Raw genomic sequence first — 21,096 nt, 5'->3', positions numbered from 1 at the left:
ACTAAATTAATTAATTAAAAAAAAAAAGAGACAACCCAGATTGGATGTCCCAGCCGAGTCACTGGCTGCCTGCCTCTGGGAGGGCCCTTTTCATAGGCTCTCTATAGTATAACATAAAGTATCCCTGACTAAAAAGGATGAAAACCTAGAAAGAAGTAGGCATGTTTCAGTGATGGCAAGTGTCTTATACTATATGAATATGGAGCACAACGGACAGAGAAAAGAGAGAGGACTGAAAATAACTAATCTCTTTAGAAAGTCGATTAAAATGCATTTTCTTTCAAGTATTTTACCTCGAAATTGCCATGGACACTCTGACAGCTGACCGAAACCTGGTGAAGCCCTTTGGACGGTTGGTGATCACCTCTAGATCCGTGAAGGCCGGATGTCCCCCCATTCGGGCAAGCAGAGCCAGGGTGGCATCCTCACATTCCTGGAACCCACCCAGTAACAGAAGCAGGTATTTCTTTTGATAAATGAGAGCTTTCCGAAAACTTTCTGCCCTCAGGTATTTGCCATAAATTCTCTATGTTTAAAGAAAAGAAAAACATAAAGACATTATTAAGAAGTTATTCAAACTGTTCTCTAGGGGAAGATAACCTAGACTTTATTTTTAAAAAGTGGCAGTAGTAGAATGGCAGGTACCCCATCACTGTTTTCTACTTTATCAGCAAAGGTAAAAAGTAAAGCTAAACCTTTATACTTTTGCCTCCCTTCAGTGAATGGATTTTAGCTCCTATTAATCATATTTATTGCAAAAATTTTTGTGTTTGCATTATCACCTGAGTTTTTTTAATTGTATAGAGCTACTTTATTAGTATCATCACTAATCTATTTAACTTTTTCAATGTTAATGTTTTCTGTCCCTTTAAGAGTCACACATTTATGTTCACTCCATAACTGGAATAAATATTCCAAACATTTTCTTTCTTTCCTTGTTTTTTTTTTGGATTTTATGTTAACTGATTAAGGTAGTTGTACTACAATATTCATTATTAGTCATTAGAGAGACTGTTCAGAGGGCTTACCACTTACAGAGCATGATCCTCTAATACTGACAGTAGTAGAGAGCTTCTGTTGGGAGTTGAAAAGCTAACTTTCTGTTGGTCTTTTAGGGATGAGACTGTGGGAAGTGGGACCATGAGCTCAAGGTGCTGCCTCTGTGACCATTAATAGAGCTTAATCTGATCCCAAACCTGGGCATGCTTCACCACAGTTTTTTTGTGACCAGCTAGAGATCTGCATTCAATGACAGACTGAGTACAGAGACCTAGAGGCACAGCCTGAGTGCCACCTAAAATTCTTTAGTCTGACAATTAAGGTTAGTGATAGATGAAATAAGGCAAAAGCAGAGGACCAATTTTAGTATACATTTAGATGGAAGATGTCTCCTACCTTTACAGTGGCGTGCTCAGAATCAGGGCTCAGATTTTGAAGTAAAGCTTCATTTCTTAGTTCAGCTTTTAGTTTGTATACTTCAGCTTCTGCCCGTTTCAAGGATTTTTGGAGAGTCAACTTTTCTCTGTTCCAGACTTCTTTTTCTGAAGCAATGATGGCTTCAATGTTGGGGCCACCGCTGAATGAAAACCTAGAAGACTGCAGAAGCCAGAGCCTACTTACATGATTTTAAAGAACAAGTTTCTGAAGAAGAATCTGAATTAAACATATTAAAGGTATCCCTGTGGGGGATATAGAATGCTCAGCTTTCCAACCTCAGACAGGGAAGTTCAAAGCCAATCTCAACTGACATTAAAGAATATCCACTAACTTTTAAGTTTATGACCTTGCTGAGTAGATTACCTTTACAACTAAAAATCCGTGTGAAAGCCTGGCCCCAGACAAGATGTTTGGATTAGCAGAGCTTTCAACTAAAAAAGTCTAGAGACCTTTTTTTTTGGCCGCGCTGCACTAAAGGTTAGCAGGATGTTAGTTCCCCGACTAGGGGCTGAATCCAGGCCACGACAGTGAAAGTGCAGAGTCCTAACCCACTGACCACCAAGGAATTCCCTTTTTTTCGCTTGTTTTTTTGGTAGACTTTAAAAATGGACCATCTGGGTTCAAATGTTGAGCCTGTGCCTGAAACAGTACACTGGAGAAGTGGGGAAAAAAAAGCTCAACTTGTACATAGGGAAGTGGGTCTCTACAGAAGCTGTGTGGATGTGTTATCATGCATCTGACCACACAGTTGGTCTTACAGGTCATTCCTATCTTTATATTGGATGGTAACAGAGCTAGCAATTTAGTATTTTGTAGTTTTTAAATGGAAAAAATTTAAATAAATTCCCAGAGTAGTTTATTAGACTGAAATATGTAATTTAATGGCATTTTCCACTTGAGTTATGAACACAATTACTGATAAATAACTGACAAGAACAGGCAGAATGCACATGTGAACACTTCTTCACATGTATCTGCAATTGGTCCATAGGTAGCAAAGTACTTGGCTTTGGAGATAAGTATATCTTGGTTTGACTACTGACTTCAGTTTTCTCAAGTGCAAGACAGGGTGTGGATACGAGATTCTGAACATATATAACCCAGAATCTGGCAGAGAAGGCTCCCCATAAATAAATAATAGCTATTATTATTACTGTCATTCCTATAAAAATTTCCAGTGATCCTACTAAGAATCAGATGCTTAGTACGCTGCCATGATAAAAAAAGACGTACATAATCTCTGCCCGCTCCTGTCTGTCGATAACACCTGATCTGCTCCTCCAGCTTCATAACCATGTTTCTTAAATCATTCTTTTCTTCAGTCAGTTGGCTGATATGTCCTGTCAGCTCAGTATTTTGTCTTAGTAGTCTTTCAGTTAATGAGCCACAAGAAGTACTTGGGGACCTTAAGGTAGGCTAAAAGACAAAATGGCAAAAGGTCATATAAGCACAAACTTTTACGAATAATGCATATAAAATGTGTAGTCACTGAGAACAACAGATTTCATGAAGAAATAGTGCTTGAGCTGTGTCTTAAATAATAAGTAGGACTTTACTAGGCAGGAAAGAAGGGCATATTAAGCAGAAGGAAGAGCACGTGTAAAGGCACAAAGGCTTGGGCGTGAGTGTGTTGCTTTTAAGGAGCTAAAACAAGCTTGTTAAGACTAGAGTAAAGGTTGCTTTCATTTCATGGATAATAGACCTAACTGTAGGTAGTGAAGAGCCATGAAAGGCTTTAGGCTGGAGCATGCCATAAACAAAATTTACGTGTGAGAAAGATTCCTTTGATAGTACTGCGCAAAGTCGAGTAAATGAGAGAAGAAAGATCCTGATGTCAGGCAGACACATCAGGAAGTTACTGCCAACAGTCCAGGTGAGAAATGCTGAAGGCCTGAATGCGGGCAATGACGAAAGGCACTTAGGAGGTAGAAGGCACAGGACTTAGTGACTGCTTGGATGTGCAAGTAAGAATGAAGGAAAGTGGTTAGGATGACTTTCAACTCTCTAAACTGGGTGATATCATGACCAAAAATGTGGGTTTGGGACAGGAAGGAGAAAAGAAGACGATGCTCAGTTTGGATTGTGCCTGTGGGATTCCTAAAGGGGTCACTATGGGGTATGTTTCCCCAAGGAAAGATGTCTTGTAACTAAGTGAAAATATAAACCTGGACCACAGGACAAAGGTTTAGAATAGAACCATAGTCCACAAGAAGATAAGTTCCATAAAGGTGAGATTTTTATCAGATTTGTTCACTATAGCCCCAGAACCCAGTATAGTACCTGGCACATAGTAGGTGCCCAATGTAAGTTATTTGTTCAATAATTAAGTCTACTGAGAATTCAGGCTGTGGGAATGAATGAGCTTTCACAGTTAGAGGGAAAAAATGGATCAGCATAGGAAGAAGAACTCATGAAGGTGATTGATGAAAGAAATGGAAGAAATGAGAGAACAGTAACACAAAAGGTAAGGAAAGAGAGGGTATTTAAAATGGAAGAGGTCAAAAGGGTCAGATGCTACAAAGAAGCCAAGAACGACAGGGACTGAAAAGATTCACTAGATTAGTCAATCGCCAACACCCTGGTAGCATCCTGAGGGTGGTTTCATGGAGTGGTGAGGGTAAAAGACTATTCTTTCAAGAAACTTTTCATAATATAATAAGAAGTCACCATAGTTATTCAATAATGATAATTTTGTTTCCCCTCAAACTTTCACTATCATCTACTGGGGAAAGGCAAACATTATTAATATTTTAAATAAATGAAAAGATAAAATTAAAACTCTTTAGAAAATACAGTGCCAGTTTCAAATGATTCATATAATTTCCATTAAATCTTTGCTCTCGATACTATACAGTGTTTTTAGAAAGTCTTACCTCTTCGCCTGGCTGGCCAGTTAATTTTTGTAGTTGTAAAACAATTCCATCAATATTTTCCTGAACCCAAACAAAATCTTCATCATCTGCTGTTTCAAACTGTAGTCTTCAAAAAAAAAAAAGGGCAAAAAGTCAAAACATATCATCTCAAGGAGCAGTGTTGACTAACACAAACATTACAAATCAGGCAACACTGCTTCACCTCTTACTTCTCCTTTACATTAAGTGTTCTCTTTCCCTGAGTCAGGATGTTAACGATATTTGTTTTCAGGTATATGAGTTTTGTTAAAGAAATATCACCTCCTAATGTAAACATGAACTAACTTTAAAATTTGAATTTCCCACCCTTGGCTAGCTAAGAGTGAGAGACAGATTTCTGTCCAGCTTGTCTAAGAATGCCATTTCCAAAGGTCAAGCAGAAAATTCTAACCTATTGGAGGCTTTCTGGGCTAGATGCTGTAGTTTTGAAGCCACACGTTGAAGTTTTTGTCTGATCATTTCTAATTCATGATTATAGCCAGTTCCTCCTCCATTCATTTCAATCATTTTAGGATAGCTTGATTCCTTTGTCTCTTCTATTTTCTGCTGAAGAACCCAATTTCTGGTTCGATCATTGGTTGAACTCCAAGTGGTTGGCTGGCAATTTTGGACAGAAAAAGAAAAAGCAATCATTATAAAATAAATAGCACATCACATTCTTTCTTAGGGGAACACAGTTATTATTATTATTCCAAATAAACTTCTATAGATTTCATTTTTAAATGATTTGTACATAGCTATTTAAATAATTTAATCCAATATCAAAATTATATGATCACATGGCTACAGTATTCTTTTAAAAAATATTTTAAAACAAAATGTCAATTTACCTCATTAAGATTCTGATACAGAATTCTTCTACTTTCTCGTTTTTCTTCTCGTTCTAGTTCCTGCTTTTGGAATTCCTGCATAATTCCTTGCAGTCGTTTTCCTTCAAGGTCTAACTTATAAACTTGTTGCCTTTTCTCTTCCAGTTGGCGCTGAAGATCTTCCACTTTGGACTGAAGCTCATGCATTTTTTTCTGTCCCTCAGTGTTGGCCTCTTGTTCTGTCTGCAACGTCTTTCTGTGAACCTGCCTATCCTTTTCCATTTGCTGTCTTGTTTGCAAAGAATCCAGTTTATATTTCTCAGTCTCATTTAACAATTCTACTATGCGACTGTGTTTCTCCTCTAACTGTTTCTGAAGCTCTTTCAGGAGGTCCTCAGAGGGTAAGGATGGCCGAGACTGCCCACTATCATCACTGCTCTGTAGTTGTGCATGTAATTCCCGCTCCCTATCCAGGGTACTACTCATTTCCCGAATTCGAACTTTCTCAGATTCAAGAAGTACTTGAAGTTCCAAGTTTCGACCTCGTTCTTCGGATAACTGGGCATCATGTAGCACTCTTTGTGATTCTATTTTCTGCTGTGATTCATTTAGTTGTTGTTTCTGTTGTTCCAAAAGTTGATTTAGCTGAATATTCCTTTGTTTCTGACCCTCAAGTGAAAATTTCAGATCCTTGTAGGAGAAAGTTGAATTTAAGAATTTATGTTAATATTGTTGAGAATACTTTCAATAATATTAAGTATACAATTGTGCCTTTATTAATACTGAGTTGATAGTATCTGGTAAAAGAACTGATTATCCAATTTACTAACTTGTATTTTCAGTGGTGAGAGTGTAATTATTTGGACAGCCAGTTGATTTTCGTCAAAGAACATCAACAAAATAGAGCTAAGCTACATAATACTTTCTCTCCCAACATTAATCATATCTGGTTAAGAAATATGAAGCAGAGTACATTTCTTCTAGGGTTAATAACCTTTAAAAATAAAAGTATTTCTGGGCTTCCGCAGTGGCGCAGTGGTTAAGTATCCGTCTGCCAATGCAGGGGACACGAGTTTGAGCCCTGGTCCCGGAAGATCCCACATGCCGCGGAGCAACTAAGCCCGTGTGCCACAACTACTGAGCCTGCGCTCTAGAGCTCGCGAGCCACAACTACTGAAGCCCATGCACCTAGAGCCCGTGCTCTGCAACGAGAGGCCACTGCAATGAGAGGCCTGTGCACCACAACGAAGAGTAGCCCCCGCTCCCCGCAAGTAGAGAAAACCCGTGCACAGCAACGAAGATCCAACGCAGCCAAAAATAAAAATAAAATAAATAAAGTTTTAAAAAAAAAGAAAATAAAAGTATTTCTGATATAATGTGATGGGAGTTCCTGAAAACCCTTGAATTTTCCAATACCATACCACATAACTAAAAATACTAGGGCTTAGGAGGAGAGCAGGGTTAGGGACAAACTACTCAAAACCTATAAAAATTTGTAATGATTAAAAAATAGTAATCAATACCTGAGGAAATAACATGTCCTTGCTAGGTAGAAAGCTCACTGTGCCTGGAGGCTACCATCCATGGTGGACATTTAAAAAAAAACAAAAAAACAAAAAACCCAAAAGTAACAGGGTGGAAAATCTGGATTCTGGCTACCCAGTTTTTTAGCACAGAGCTAGCGAGTACCAGGATTATGTGGATAGAAGAAGAGCTCCGAGCCAGGGGGAACTGTTAAAGTGGCACTGCCTGCAGTACAACCTGCTTTGAGCTGTGAGCTGTGCAAGGTGGGGTGTGCCTCTCTGGGAGAGAGCCCAGCGTCTTAAAATATAGTAGCAAGGGCTCCTGCTGCCAGAAAAGTATCACTGCTCTCCTTCCCTAGGAGAAAACAGGAACCTAAACTACTTCTGCATTAAAAAGACACAATTGCCATATTTATCAAATTATATATGCACTAATTCAAATTCCTAAAACACATGCTGTAGCAGAACAGTCTCTATGCATCCTTGGATGCAGCAAAACAGAAAAGGATCATACCATTAGCAATTCCTGATAATACTTTAGATAACATTATAATATTCAACACATAGTGAACGACTTATCATACCTAATAATGAGTCTAAGGTCAACATTATAGGAAAAGGAACGTCTCTCTTCTATCACTGTGGATTTTTTCACAGACATTTAAAGACAAAGATAACAATACCTCAAGTTCTTCTTTATCCCGCTCTTCACTGCGTCCCAGCTTGGCTTTCTCTTTCTCCAAAGCCCACTGGAGCTCTCTGGACTTTTTCTGTTCACTTGCTAACGTGTCATTAAGCAAATGTACTTCATCTGTTTTATCTTTAACTTCCAACCTAAATCACAGAGACAAATGAACTTTCATAGAACTACTTTGACCAAGTATATTATTGAGAGAGAACAGCTTCCACTGAAAAGTGGCGGCACATTATAAACTAGGTAGGGCTTCCCTGGTGGCTCATGGGTTAAGAATCTGCCTGCCAATGCAGGGGACATGGGTTCGATCCCTGGTCCGGGAAGATCCCACATGCCGCGGAGCAACGAAGCCCATGCGCCACAACTACTGAGCCTGCGCTCTAGAGCCCGTGAGCCACAACTGAGCTCACGTGCCACAACTACTGAACCCCATGTGTCTAGAGCCTGTGCTCCACAACAAGAGAAGCCACCGCAATAAGAAGCCCGCACACTGCAAGGAAGAGTAGCCCCCGCTCGCCGCAACTAGAGAAAGCCTGTGTGCAGCAACGAAGACCCAATGCAGCCAAAAATAAATTAATTAATTAAAAAAAATAGTAATAAAAAAATAAACTCGCAAATAGGAAAATATAAACCATGTAAAGATTAAAGATTTTTTGACTGTGGTTCAGTCAAATTAACTGTTTCTAGTAATACAACTATTAGTTATTATTTACCATTGTAAACAATTTATTGTTACAAAGTAATATGAATAAAAATTTCCTTTAACTTCTACTGAACATAAGAACCATGGTTTGTGTGTGAAAAAATTCAAAATAATGACTATACTTGTAATGTGTCCTTGGCAAGCAGAATATCTCAGTATTTACACCAACAAATTTATCCTTTTTACAAGCATTATCTTTAAAAAATTTTGCGTATTTTAGCTAACTAAACCATGAATTCCATTGAGATCATAAATATCACTACAAATTATTTGGTGGTAAAATGAAGGTCAAATTTATGTATCTTATACAACAAGTCTCAAACAGAACTGAAGCCACGTAGAGAATATGCCAAAATACCTAATCATGAGTTTATCATTTGGAAAAATTTGGGGTGCTTCCTTTCCACTGTAGTTTTTCCTATAAGTAACAGTTTCATGTTATTTAAATATTATATACAATGTTACATTTTTGTAAGATCTGCACAATGTCTGTGACAAAATTACTCCAAGTCCTTCACTAATACAGGTTTATAATTAGGAAGCTTGGCACACCTGAATGCCTCTAATTCCTTTAGGTGCTTATGCTGTGCCTTGAGTGTTGTTTCTAGTTCCAATTTAGCTTGTGCAAGTTCACTTTTCAGTTCAGCAACCACCATTTTCTCAGAACTCAGTTGTTCCTGCAGTTCTGTTGCTCTGTCTTTCACACTGCTGAGCTCCACTTGCATCTCCAGCATTTGAGACTGCTTCTGCTGCATATTATATTCCAAGAGTTCTAAATGAAAAATTATTAATATTTAAAATATGATCTAGCAACTCATATTTGGCTTATAAATATTTTGTTGATAATAACTGACTTGTTATTTAAGAGATTACTACAAAGCAAATGTGAAAAGATTACAGCCCCCAAGTTAGCAATTTATATAAATACATGCATATGCCTCTTTTTCCTCATAGTGCTATACTGTCAAGATTTCAGAACTTTGTACAAATATATAAGGATGATAAAAACTTAACAATTCATTACTGGATACAAGACTTGAAATTAAAAAAAAAAACTTGAGGTGTTCACACAATACTATAAATAGGAACTTATATTTGTTCATTCAGAATTTTGATAGCTCACACTAAAAAATTCCAATGGTTTTTGATAGCCGAAGTACTTGCAGGAGTCACCCTGTAACTCTGACTACAATGATTAGTATTGCTTGCTTGTTTTGTTCAGCCCTCCTTCGCAGACAGTCCCTAGGAACTTCATCCTAACAAAAGTGGGAAGTCCAAACACCAATTTGGATAATGGTTTTTTCTTTAAAAACATACCGAACCCTTGCTATATGTCTGTCACAATGAAAACAAAGTGAAATATTTAAATCCCTAAGGATAATAAATGAAAAAAATGTAATGAAATATATACATCAGGATCCATTTTTATAAAAAATATAAACTTATGTACATATGCACAATGAAACATGTCTGGAGACATATATCCTGGGTTTTAATAGTCATTAGTTTAGGATTTAGGAGATTCCAGGGGTGATTTTTACTCTTTTCTTCTGTTTCTCTATTCTATCATAAATGTATTTTTAACTTAAAAAATTTTATCAAAGTTCATTACTTCCTATTACAATTCATATTACTGATGTCAGGAGACAGGAATTACATTGGCTTTAGAGTATTCATGTTAATTTAGGCTTTTAAAACTATTTCTTAGAGAGTAGAGTCTAAGGATTTACATTTATAAATATGTATCTATGTGATACTAACTAAGCTTTCAACAGGGTCCTATTTAATTAAGTAAAATTAATACTAATAAATTCTCCAAAAATAATCTGCAATTAATCCTATGTCTAAATATAAGGGATATATTTAATTTGTAACCTTATTATACCTGTTTTCTCTAAAATATTTAAAGATATTTAAATTCTTCAGCTTTTCAATGACAAATGTGAGACTGGTGTAACTTTCAAAATTGGCAAAAGTATAAGTGTTTCTACCTTTATATTAAACAGAAATGAAGACAAAGACATGTATGTGTCTTCACTAGATATGATGAAAAATTTCATTTTAATCTCTAATGATTTCCAGCTGCAGCTCAATTTAAGATTCCTCTATTGAAAAGTGAAAAGATTTGAACAAGCATACCACAAAAGCAAAAATCCAGCTAGCCAATAATCATACCACAAATAAGCCAATTCAGTTATTAGAGAAATGTAAATTAAAACCACAACAACAATCCACCGCATACCCACCAGACTGGCAACTAAAGGCTGACAATATCAACTTCTGGCAAAAATGTGAAGCAACAGAACTTTCATGTACTGCTAGAAAGTGCACAAATTGATATGATCACTTTGGAAAACAGTCTGGCACTGTCTAATAAATTTGATGATATGTATTCTATGATCTAGCAATTCCACTCCTGGGTATGTATCCAGAAGACTCACGCATGTATGCATCAGAAACACGGCATAACAATGTGCAGAAGAGACTGAATTTAATAGCTAAAAAGTAGAAACAACTTAAATGTTCAACCACAGAATGGATATATAAATTGTGAAATAGTCACACAAGGGAATTCTATACAGTAACAAAAATGAATGAACTAGAGATAAATGTGGTAACTTAGAAGAATGTTATAGAGAGGTGAAAGAGACAAGACGCAAATATATACAGAGTGATAAAGTTCAAGAGCAAGAAAAACCTTAAACTTATGTGGTTTAGGAATATATAAATAGGTAGTTAAAAAATCAGGACAATGGTTACCTCTAGGGTACCAAAGAGGAAGATGTGTTCTATATTACTATAGATTAGCAGAAGGGGAATTCTGGAATACTTGACATGGATGAGGTTTCCACAGGTATTCATTTAATAGTTTTTATACTGTATATTTTTGCATTTTGTACTTTTTTGTATGTATGTTACAGTTCACACACACACAAAAGGTATTAAAAAGAAATCGTTACTTCCATTGAGGATTTCTTTTTCTTTTAGGTTATCCTCACATAGAGCTTCAAAACAAAGAAAGACAATGAACTTAACGGGCGAAACAACCTGATCAAGGCAATGCTTATTCATTTTAACTTAAATATATCTGTTTATTTGTCAGAAAATTGCTGTCTGTTGGATTATTCTGTAAGAGTTAACCATCATTCTCTCTCCACACATAGCTAACTAAAGTCAATTTCAACCTCTACAGGAGATAAAAGCAAAGTCCTTTGCTATTTTAAAGCATGTCCTATCCAGCCTGTCTGGTGCACACAGCATTTTTTTCTCTTGCGACTGAGCAATAACCCCCTTACCTCCACTACTACCCTCCTCCTCCCAAATTCAAGAACTGCTGCTTTTAAGATGCAGCAATAAGCTTAGATGGCACAGCATAACTGAGCATTTTTTATTTCATTCCCAAAGCTGAGAATGAGTTTTTGCCTGGTCAGAGAACCCTAATGTAAACAAATATTTTTCAACTCTAAAAAAAATTAAAGAAAAAAATTATATATATGTGTGTGTATACATATATATATATAGAGAGAGAGAGACACACACACACACACGTTATCTCTTGAAACAAATTGGACACCCCTTTAATCCCTAGAGTAATTAATGTAGATTAACTTCCTGATGTGAGAATGAGAAGAAAATGTGAGTAAGAAGAAATGTGTTTTAACTGAATAATAATAAAGTGAAGTTGTTTCACCTATTTGTGTCACCACATGAGCCTGTCATATAGCATACCTTGGCTTGGTTGATCATTCTCTTGTTCTCTTTTCAGAGTCATTTTCTTACCATTCATCTGAGCATGCAGTGCTTGAATTTCAGCTAACAAACTTCTTCTATCTGCTTTCTGGAGGCATTCCATGGCTGCTCGATATTCAATACCCTGTAAGAAACAAAAACAAAAAAAATCAAGAGAGTTGTAAAGACAATAAAATTAACAACCAGGAAGTCTGAAGAAGAATGACATGCTAAATTTTGGAAAGATGTTACTAATGTTCTCTTCCTGCTCATTAGGATCTACTCTTTAGATAATAGTTTCCACATTTATTTCAAAATTCTTTAAACACCCAATAAAACATGATGAATAATATAATAAACACCCATGCACTTAGCCTAAGAAACAGCCCTTATACAGCTGAAGTCTCCTGTGTACAACTCCCTGAATACGTCCTCCTCTGCACCATCTGCTCAAGAAATAACCAAATTCTAAGTCTGGTGTTATTTTCATGCACTCTGTATATTACATTACATACACACACATATCCTAAAAAATATACAGTTCTGTTTTACATGTTTTAAAACTTTATATAAATGGCATTATACTGTATTCATTGTTGTTTAATTTGCCTTTTTCACTGAACATGTTGGTGAACCATCCTGCCTGACACATACAGCTCTACTTCACACTCATTTTCAATGTTATATAGGATTCCATAGTATGAATTATATAGCACATTTTATTTGAGCATCTTTTCATATATTTATTGGATACTCTCTATTTCTTCCATGAGCGCATATCTATATCACTTGTCCATTTTTCCATTGGTTGTTTTATTCTCATTAGATATTTGGTCTGTAGATTTCTTTTCTTATGGTATTTCTGTCTGGCTTTAGAATCGGAGCAATATTGTCCTCATAGAATGAGCTGGGACGTGTTCCCTTCTTTATTTTGCAAGAGTTTGTGAAGAACTGGTATTAATTCTTCTTTCAACATTTGGTAGAATTCACTAGTGAAGTCGTCTGATCCTGAACTTTACTTTGTGAGAAGTTTTAAAATTACTAATTTAACTCTTTGTTATACATCTATTCAGATTTTCTATTTTTTCATGAGTTAGTTTTAGTAGTTTGTATACTTTTAGGAATTTGTCCATTTAATGCTGTTGTAAATAATTATTTTTAAAATTACATTTTGGACTTCTCTGGTGGTCCAACAGTTAAAACTCCATGCTTCCACTGCAGGGGGTGTGGGTTTGATCCCTGGTCCGGGAACTACGATCCCATATGCCGTGTGGTGCAGCCAAAAGTAAATACATAAATAAAATTACATTTTGTTTGTTGTTGAGAAATCAGATTTTTACATCTTGATCTTACATCCAACAACATAACCAAACTTTCCTATCAATTTAAAAAATCTACGTGTGTAGATCCTCTTTGGTTTTCTATGTAAGTGGATGAGGGGTCTTCCCTATTCCTACCCTTATTTCTCTCCCTTTTCTTTGCTAGCTAGATCTTTAGGACAAGGTTGAGCAAACTACTTAACCCTTTGTTAAGTAATGTTTTTAACATTTAACTATCAGATATGATGCTTGCTGTAGTTCTTGCAAGATATACCTTTTATATAGTTCATGAAATTCCTTTTTATTTTTAGTTTGTTATTTGTTTTAAGGTGTTTTAAAATACGAAATGCATTCATTCATTTGTTCGCTGTATCTCTTGAGATGATCACTGGGGTTTTTCACCCTTTAATTTGTTAAAGTGATGAGTCACATGAATTTTTCTTAATGGTATGCTACCTTTGCATCCCTGGATAAGTATAAGGTGATTGTGTCTCTAAAAAATATGCATTGGTGGATTTGGCTTGTTAATATTTTGTTTAGGATTTCTGCATCTATGTTCATGAATAAAATAGGCCCATAAAGTTTCTTTCCTGTATTATCTTTGTCTGATTTTGGTAACAGGGTTATACTAGCTTCCTAATAAAAAGACAGGGCATTTCTCCAATCATCTTACAATGGGAGCATAGATACATCCACACACACACACCACACCTTAACTATTCATTTGTTGATGGACATTTAGGCTGCTTCCGTATCTTGGTAATTGTAAATAATGCTGCTATGAACTTTGGAGTGCATGTATCTTTTTGAATTAGTGTTTTTTTTTTGGGATATATACCCAGGAGTGGAATGCTGGATCTGAATGAGCTTTCATAAGCAAATATCTGCCCATTTCACCAAAGTTTTTGAATTGATGTAAAATTATTCATAGTATTCTATTACTTTTATATCTCAGCCATATCTTTAGTTATAATCCCATTTTTATTCCCAATTTTTAAAGAAGTATGCTTTACCATTTTCCTTAACCTATTCTCCAGAAAAGTTTCTATTTTATTAACCTTTCGAAGAATCAACTTTCAACGTGTTTATGCTCTCTACTGTACAAAGTGTATGCATTTCACTAATTTTTTTTCCTTATTACAGTTGAGCCTCATTATTTGTGGATTACATATTTAAGAATTTGCCTACTCATTAAAATTTATCTGTAACCCTAAACTCAATACTTGGCAGTGCTCGTATGGTTACTAATCTCCTACATGTGCACAGAGCAGCAAAAAATTTAAATTGCCACATGTGCATGTTCCTAGCTGAAGTCGAACAAAGTGACACTCTGCCGCCTTCTTTCATCTCTTATACTATAAACAAGTGTCCTTTCTGCCATCTATTTAGTGCTGTATTTTTGATACTTTTGTGCTTTTTATTGGTGATTTTGCTGTTTAAAATGGTCCCCAAGCATAGATATGAAGTACTGTCTAGTATGCCTAAGCATAAGAAGGCTGAAAGATACATTACAGAGAAAATGCATGTGTTAGAAAATCTTTGTTTAGGTTTAAGTTATAATGCTATTGGCCATGACTTCAATGTTAATGATTCAACAATACATAGTAAATAGGGTGTCTTTAAACAGAAACACACATAAAATGAGATTCTGTACTGACTGGTTGACAAAAATGTCATCACCAGGTGCTCACAGAAGCCTACCCCACCCCGTATTTCCCCTGGTGGCAATGGCTCAACATTCACAGCAGCTTTACGGAATCTAACTACTGAATTAGTGAGAACTGATGGTATTTTATTCCTTCTATTTTCTCTGGACTTATTTTGTTACTCTTTTTCTAACTTCCCAAGTTGGATGATTAGCTCATTAATTTTTAGTCTTTCTTATTTTCTAACATAAGACAAAACATTTAAGGTAATAATTTTTCTCCTAAATATTTTTAGTGGTTCCTGTTAAAATTTTAACCTTCAGACTTACTCTAAAACTAATCAATAGCTCATTTTCTCATTTCTATTAAAAAGCATTCTTTGTTTTAAAGTTTTATTTAAAGTTTCATTTTGATACCTGTTCTTGTATTCTCTGTTCCAAACAGTTTAATAATTCAACTGCATCTCTAGTACCTAGAGCTGTCAGCTCGGTCTGAAATGCAGCTAGTAAAACACCGTGCTCCTTTAAGAAAACCTGCTGAAGAGCAAGCAGAAGTTCACCTCGCCAGTCAGAGGAGCTCTCATGAGATTGAGAACTATCATAAACCTACAAAAAACAGAAGTATAAAAAACAAAAGTTAGTTTTCAAATAAGCATGTTTAAGAACTGTTCTAAAAATGATACTTGTCTACTAACCAAAATCAGTATTAGAAGCCTAAGAGAATACAGATTTATTTTCAAGTGTGCAACTTGGGGCATTTAAACAGTACATAGAAATTCATGTGAAAATACGTCATAAAAGACAATTTATTTTGTAAAGTGACTTATGATAAAAATCATATAAAGCTCTTTAGATGCGTAATATTCTTTGAGTACCTTGGCTTTCCTTTGCACTTGCATTTTGGTAATCAAATCCTTAAGAGATGAGATTGTACTGAGGTAAGCTCTTCTCTCTTCTAGCCAAGACTCTGAAGCTTGCTGAACAGGATGGTCTTCTCCGTCACTATAGGGAGACTCAGTAAGAGAGAGCACCTGCACGCCTTCATTATGGACAGCTCTCAGTAATCCCTAGAAACCATAACCCAAAAGCCAGAATTAGGACATTTTTTCAAAGACGGCAAAGTCAGACACGAAAAGAGAAACAAATTTTAACATAGTTTTATCCCAGTTAGACTGATTTAGAAAAGCCACTGCAGAAAGGAAACACCAGCCTACCATTACTGAATGCCTTCTTCCTATGGAGGGGTAAGCCAATCCCAGAAGACAGCCTATGACTGTGTAGCTCTCATCTCTAAGTTCCACATATACCTAATGTGCTCTTCTTGGATTTAATTATTAGGCACTAATTTGACCGAAAGAAATATGTAGGAGATAAGTTCTAGTCTTTGAGACTGCTTTAATAATTTTGGCAAACAAAAATATTAGGAATAGAAATTTAAAAAAAATCTTTATACAGATAACTATTAAATATACTGTACTTTATTATCTGCAGAATACAGAAATAAAACTAGAGCCCCAAGGTTCCTTCTAGCTATGCAATTCTCTCTTCAGAGAGATCTTACTATAGTATAGATCTTCTATCCTAACTTCTAATAAACTGCTTTGTTCAATATAGAAAGTTTTACTAAAAGATGTCTGCCTTTTAGTACCTTTATTTTCTTTGGAAATGAATCTGTTGAACTTTCACCTTCTTCTCCTCGGCCTTCTGATGCTATGTCAAATCCCTGACTTTGTGTAAGATAAATTCCCTGACCCCAGTCTGATCCAGAATCTAAAATAAAGAAAACCATTGACTATTAAAGAGAAACAAACTCTTTTTAAACAAGTACTATACAAATTCTAGAAATTTATATAACTTACCACTGGAACATATTTCTCTAGTTTGGTAAGCATCAGAATGTGTTAATTCAGGAACTGAGGAGCCCTAATCAGAAAAAAACAAACAAAAGAAGATAACATTTTTTTGCTTTAATAAAAACAGGGTCCAATGAATAGTTTTGTTCTTTTGTAATGCTGTCAAAAAACAAAAAAAAAAATTAAATATGTCACACCTTTCACAATAAATGAAATATCTATGGTTTACAGTAAGTCTTTAATTTTTTTCTTCATGGGTATTACCATAATAATAAGAGACATTATTAAATTAAGGAATGATAACATTGGGTTCTAAATCTGCACAGGAGTTTTGTGGAACATTATTATTTGACTCTACACAATGCAAAGATTTTAAATTGTAATTTTATCATAAAGAAGAGATTGCCCCAAATTTGTCTCTTAAAAACACAGATTTCTGGGAAAAAAAATCATAGAATGTTGAAAAAACACATTATGAAAACCAAATACCTCTTTAGATCTCAGACACTGTATCACTGACTTCAAGGTACCACATTCCTCTGTCAGTAACTGAACAGCAACATAGTGATCTCTCTTTAAGGTTTCAGTTTCTGAAATATGTCTGGATTCCATATCCAGAATCTCAGCAGCATGTAGTTCTTGCATCTGCTCAATTTTTTCAGTAAACTGATTAATTACTTCAGTGACTTCCTCTGATGAACATTCACTCCGTAAATCAATTTGGATTCCTGCATTTCTAACAAGAATTTGTGGAGTCTGATTGCTGCTGTTGACCCTGAGAGTCCCATCTGTCTGTGATGCAGAGCTTTTACCCACTTTTATAGGAAGTGGCTCTAACGTGCAGAACTTTCTGTTTTCTTGTACCTCGGTATTATCTTCTTTTTCTAAGAAGTGGGGTAATTTCTCTTCTGCCTTTTTGAGTTGATCCCTAACTTGGCTTAAATCTTTCTGGAGAAATGCCATATTTGTTTCTTTTACCTAAAACATAATGAATAGAACAGTAGAACATTTAGTTAAAAATATCACATTTCAGAAACACTCACAGTTTTCATCTATATTCACATATATGTATAGTCACAGATTACCACAGAAGTGAAATCATTTGATCAGCCTCTACTTTTGGTTCTCAGGGGATATACAGTACTCTTTAACATGTCTTTCTCCTCTTTCATTAACAGACTAGAGATTAAAAGCATCCCCCTAAAAAAGATTCCAAGGAAAACCAAAGAAGAAAGATGACAGTAACGAAACTATATAATACCTTTTCATCAAATTTACAAAAGATTTTTTTCTAGCTGTTAAGTTATAGATCTGGGTTTGTTTTCATATAAGAGAATACACACTTTGAAATAAAATTAAGATAGGTAGAAATTGGAGCTATGTTACTTATTTTACCAAAAGCTCTTCTTGAAGTTTTTCTGCCTTCTCTTTATAATTGGCAAGTTCTTCTTTGGTAGCTGCCGACTCAGCTGTAAGAGTCTCAAATCGACCAAAAAATTCATTTTCTTCACTGGTATGAATCAGCTCAGTAGTTGTCTAAATGGTAGTGGAAAACATGAACACGTTATTTTCAAAAACCAAAGCCAAGTTCAAGGTACTTGTGCATTCCAATAAAGCTTTTTCAGGAAAGACTGCTTATCAGATAAAAGGGGTTAAAATGATCCATGTTCTTTCAACAAATAGGGAAACTCTTCACAACCATCATTTTATATTCTTTCTTATTTCTTTATTTTTATTTTTTTGGCTGCATCGCGTCTTCATTGAGGCACACGGGATCTTCGCTGAGGCATGCCGGACCTTTCGGTGCGGCATGCAGACTTCTCTCTAGTTGTGGCGTGCGGGTTTTTTGGTTTTTTTTTCTCTTCTCTAGTTGTGGCGTGCAGGCTCCAGGGTGCGTGGGCTCTGTAGTTGTGGTGCACAGGCTTAGTCGCCTCACGGCATGTAGGATCTTAGTTCCCCAACCAGGGATTGAACCCACATCCCCTGCATTGGAAGGTGGATTCTTTACCAGTGGACCACCGGGGAAGTCCCCATTTTATATTCTTGAGACAGTAAGAAAAGAATGATATTTCTGGGAATGAAAGGTAAATCATGTCATTAGAACATATCCTAAAATTTTATAATTAATGAAAATAGTTTCAGTTTACCTGTTCAAAAAAGTTTCATATTTATATCACTTTCCTCAAAAGATACCAGGTGTTACTTTAGAAGTTTTATATATATGGAAAGTCACATTACCATTTTATTTTATTTATTTATTTTATTTTTGGCTGTGTTGGGTCTTAGTTGGGGTAGGCGGGATCTTCATTGCGGCATGCAGGATCTTTTGTTGAGGTGCACGGGCTCCTCATTGTGGTGCATGGGTTTCTCTCTAATTGTGGCACGTGGGTTCAGTAGTTGCAGCATGCAGGCTCCAGAGCACATGGGCTCTGTAGTTGTGGCTCATGTTCTCAGTAGTTGCGACATGCGGGCTTAGTTGCCCTGTGGAATGTGGGATCTTGGTTCCCCGACCAGGGTTCGAACCCGCGTCCCCTGAATTGGAAGGTGGATTCTTAACCACTGGACCACCAGGAAAGTCCCACCACATTACTATTTTAAATATCATTTACAGTAATTTATATAGTTCCAGTGAGCTAGGAGGAAAAAGCCTAGTAAATGGAAAGAATTGTTATCCTTTATAAAATAAATATTTATAGAATCCTAATATATCAGTTAATTTCTGGTGTTCAGATAGGACTATACATTAACTTCTCAAAATTATAAATATATAAAGTGAGAATTTGAAAATTAAAGTCCTTTCACACCTGTCCTATCCTATGCTAAGAAATAACTGCGATTTCAGATCTTTACATAAGTAGGCTTAAAGGGGTGAAAGGATGAAATCTATTATGAGGTATAAAATCTGCAAAAGTGAATGACTTACCACTCATACATTAATTCACTAGAACACTAATATATTTTGACATTTTCATTACTTAAAAGGAATGATGACCACTTAACATGCATGTTAGAGGAAAAAGGAAAAAACCCACACAAGTTCCAGAGGACATTTGCTATACTTAACATTTCCAAGTTTCTTCTGACTGCTCTACTTAACGACTATGGTAGTGAAATAAATATTGTGATTTTAAGACCACAAAATATAGTTTGTATCCACTGTTCTGGTGACAATAATGACTGTATGGAATGGTAGCATTTTTTATAAAAACCCTTTATATATGAATTGCTAGATGTAAAGAATACTGTATTTAATTTAATAAATTAGCAGAAAGTTTAAGGAACAGGGAAAAGAGAGTTAGTTTCTTAGGGTGTTTAAGTGGAAAAAAATCAAATACAAACTAACCTTGAGAACTTCAAAATCTCCTAGAGGGCTTCTTTTCCTTTCTTTGCTTCCCTGTTTTTTCTCATTGTCCTCCAATAGCTTCTGTAGTTCTAGTAGCTTCGTTTCTTTTTCCAAAGCATTTTTTTCTGCAGTTTCTACCTGCATTTCAACCACCTGGCTTTCTAATTCTGATATTCTCAAGGTCAGTGCTGACACATTTGACTCCACCTCATTTTCTGTTAGTTGGTTTAAATTCTGTGTATTTGTTCCTCCAGGTTCTGGTGAAACTGCTTGTTTATCTTGACAGAATTTTGCATATTCTTTAACTGCTTCGAGTTGGACCTGACTCACAAGAGCAGCAGCCACCTTTTCCTCAAGTATATTTTGCAGGTTGGCCATCTTCTTTTTCAGTGCTTCTTTTTCAGACTGGCCTTGCTCCTGCAGGTCCTTTATTCGTTTATGACATTGGGTAAGTTCTAAGTCCTTTGCACTCACAGTGCTCTCAAGTTGTAGCACCTGTGTTTCCAAACTGCTTATGGAAACTTTGCTGTTTTCTTCAAAAGATTTGAGGTAAGTCGGATGTTCTAGGGGTTTACGAGCACCCTCAGTGAGGACTACTTCTAGTCCAGGTTTGTGTCTGCTCAGATCATCCACAGCCATGTTAACACTTCTCTCTGGTATACTATGGATTTCTTCCGTATTTTCACATTCTCTCTTTAAGCTACATAATTCTTGTGTTAGCTGGTTCATTTTTAAATTGGTTTCTTTAAGTACACTTTTTGTCAAGGCCATTTCTTCATTAGCGGTTTCTACTTGCTGTTCCAAAGCCAGTTTTTCAGCTATTACTATATCCAACTGATGTTTTAAACTATCTGCTTCTTCTGGGAGAGAATTAGTAACCACTGATGTCTTCTGTTCAATATTTGCCAATTCCTGTTGAAGCTTTTCAATCACTTCATTGAGCTGCTCAATTTCTTCTTCTCTATTTTTCTTCACACGTTCTTGATCACTCATCAAACATTCTATCTGGGTTTCAAGATCCCTTATTAGTTCATTTTTTTCTTCAATAACCTATTAGTTAACAAAAAAGTAACATATACAATAAATATGTATTTATATTTAGGGAATTTTATTTTATTTTAGGGCAGGA

General features: G+C 35.8%; 1 protein-coding gene across 14 annotated transcripts in view; it reads right to left on the bottom strand.

Moving 5' to 3' along the window:
* AKAP9 (A-kinase anchoring protein 9) overlaps positions 1-21,096 on the bottom strand; it is a 153,911-nt gene that overhangs the window by 8,862 nt on the left and 123,953 nt on the right. For 12 of the 14 annotated variants that reach the window (XM_057549560.1, XM_057549558.1, XM_057549563.1 and 9 more), the window contains 16 exons: positions 19,968-21,017; positions 18,020-18,160; positions 17,114-17,602; positions 16,631-16,694; positions 16,420-16,541; positions 15,647-15,838; positions 15,189-15,377; positions 11,808-11,952; positions 8,631-8,850; positions 7,365-7,515; positions 5,180-5,848; positions 4,741-4,946; positions 4,311-4,416; positions 2,671-2,853; positions 1,396-1,596; positions 294-526 (listed from right to left, as the gene is read on the bottom strand). In XM_057549560.1, coding sequence (XP_057405543.1) covers positions 294-526; positions 1,396-1,596; positions 2,671-2,853; positions 4,311-4,416; positions 4,741-4,946; positions 5,180-5,848; positions 7,365-7,515; positions 8,631-8,850; positions 11,808-11,952; positions 15,189-15,377; positions 15,647-15,838; positions 16,420-16,541; positions 16,631-16,694; positions 17,114-17,602; positions 18,020-18,160; positions 19,968-21,017 — 4,361 coding nt within the window. The remainder of the gene's footprint in view (positions 1-293; positions 527-1,395; positions 1,597-2,670; positions 2,854-4,310; positions 4,417-4,740; positions 4,947-5,179; positions 5,849-7,364; positions 7,516-8,630; positions 8,851-11,807; positions 11,953-15,188; positions 15,378-15,646; positions 15,839-16,419; positions 16,542-16,630; positions 16,695-17,113; positions 17,603-18,019; positions 18,161-19,967; positions 21,018-21,096) is intronic. The other 2 variants (XM_057549565.1, XM_057549571.1) reach the window with 2 other exon arrangements.

The sequence above is a fragment of the Balaenoptera acutorostrata genome, chromosome 7, assembly GCF_949987535.1.
Source record: "Balaenoptera acutorostrata chromosome 7, mBalAcu1.1, whole genome shotgun sequence".
NCBI classification, from domain to species: domain Eukaryota; kingdom Metazoa; phylum Chordata; class Mammalia; order Artiodactyla; family Balaenopteridae; genus Balaenoptera; species Balaenoptera acutorostrata.
This window is presented reverse-complemented; position numbering and strand designations above follow the sequence as displayed.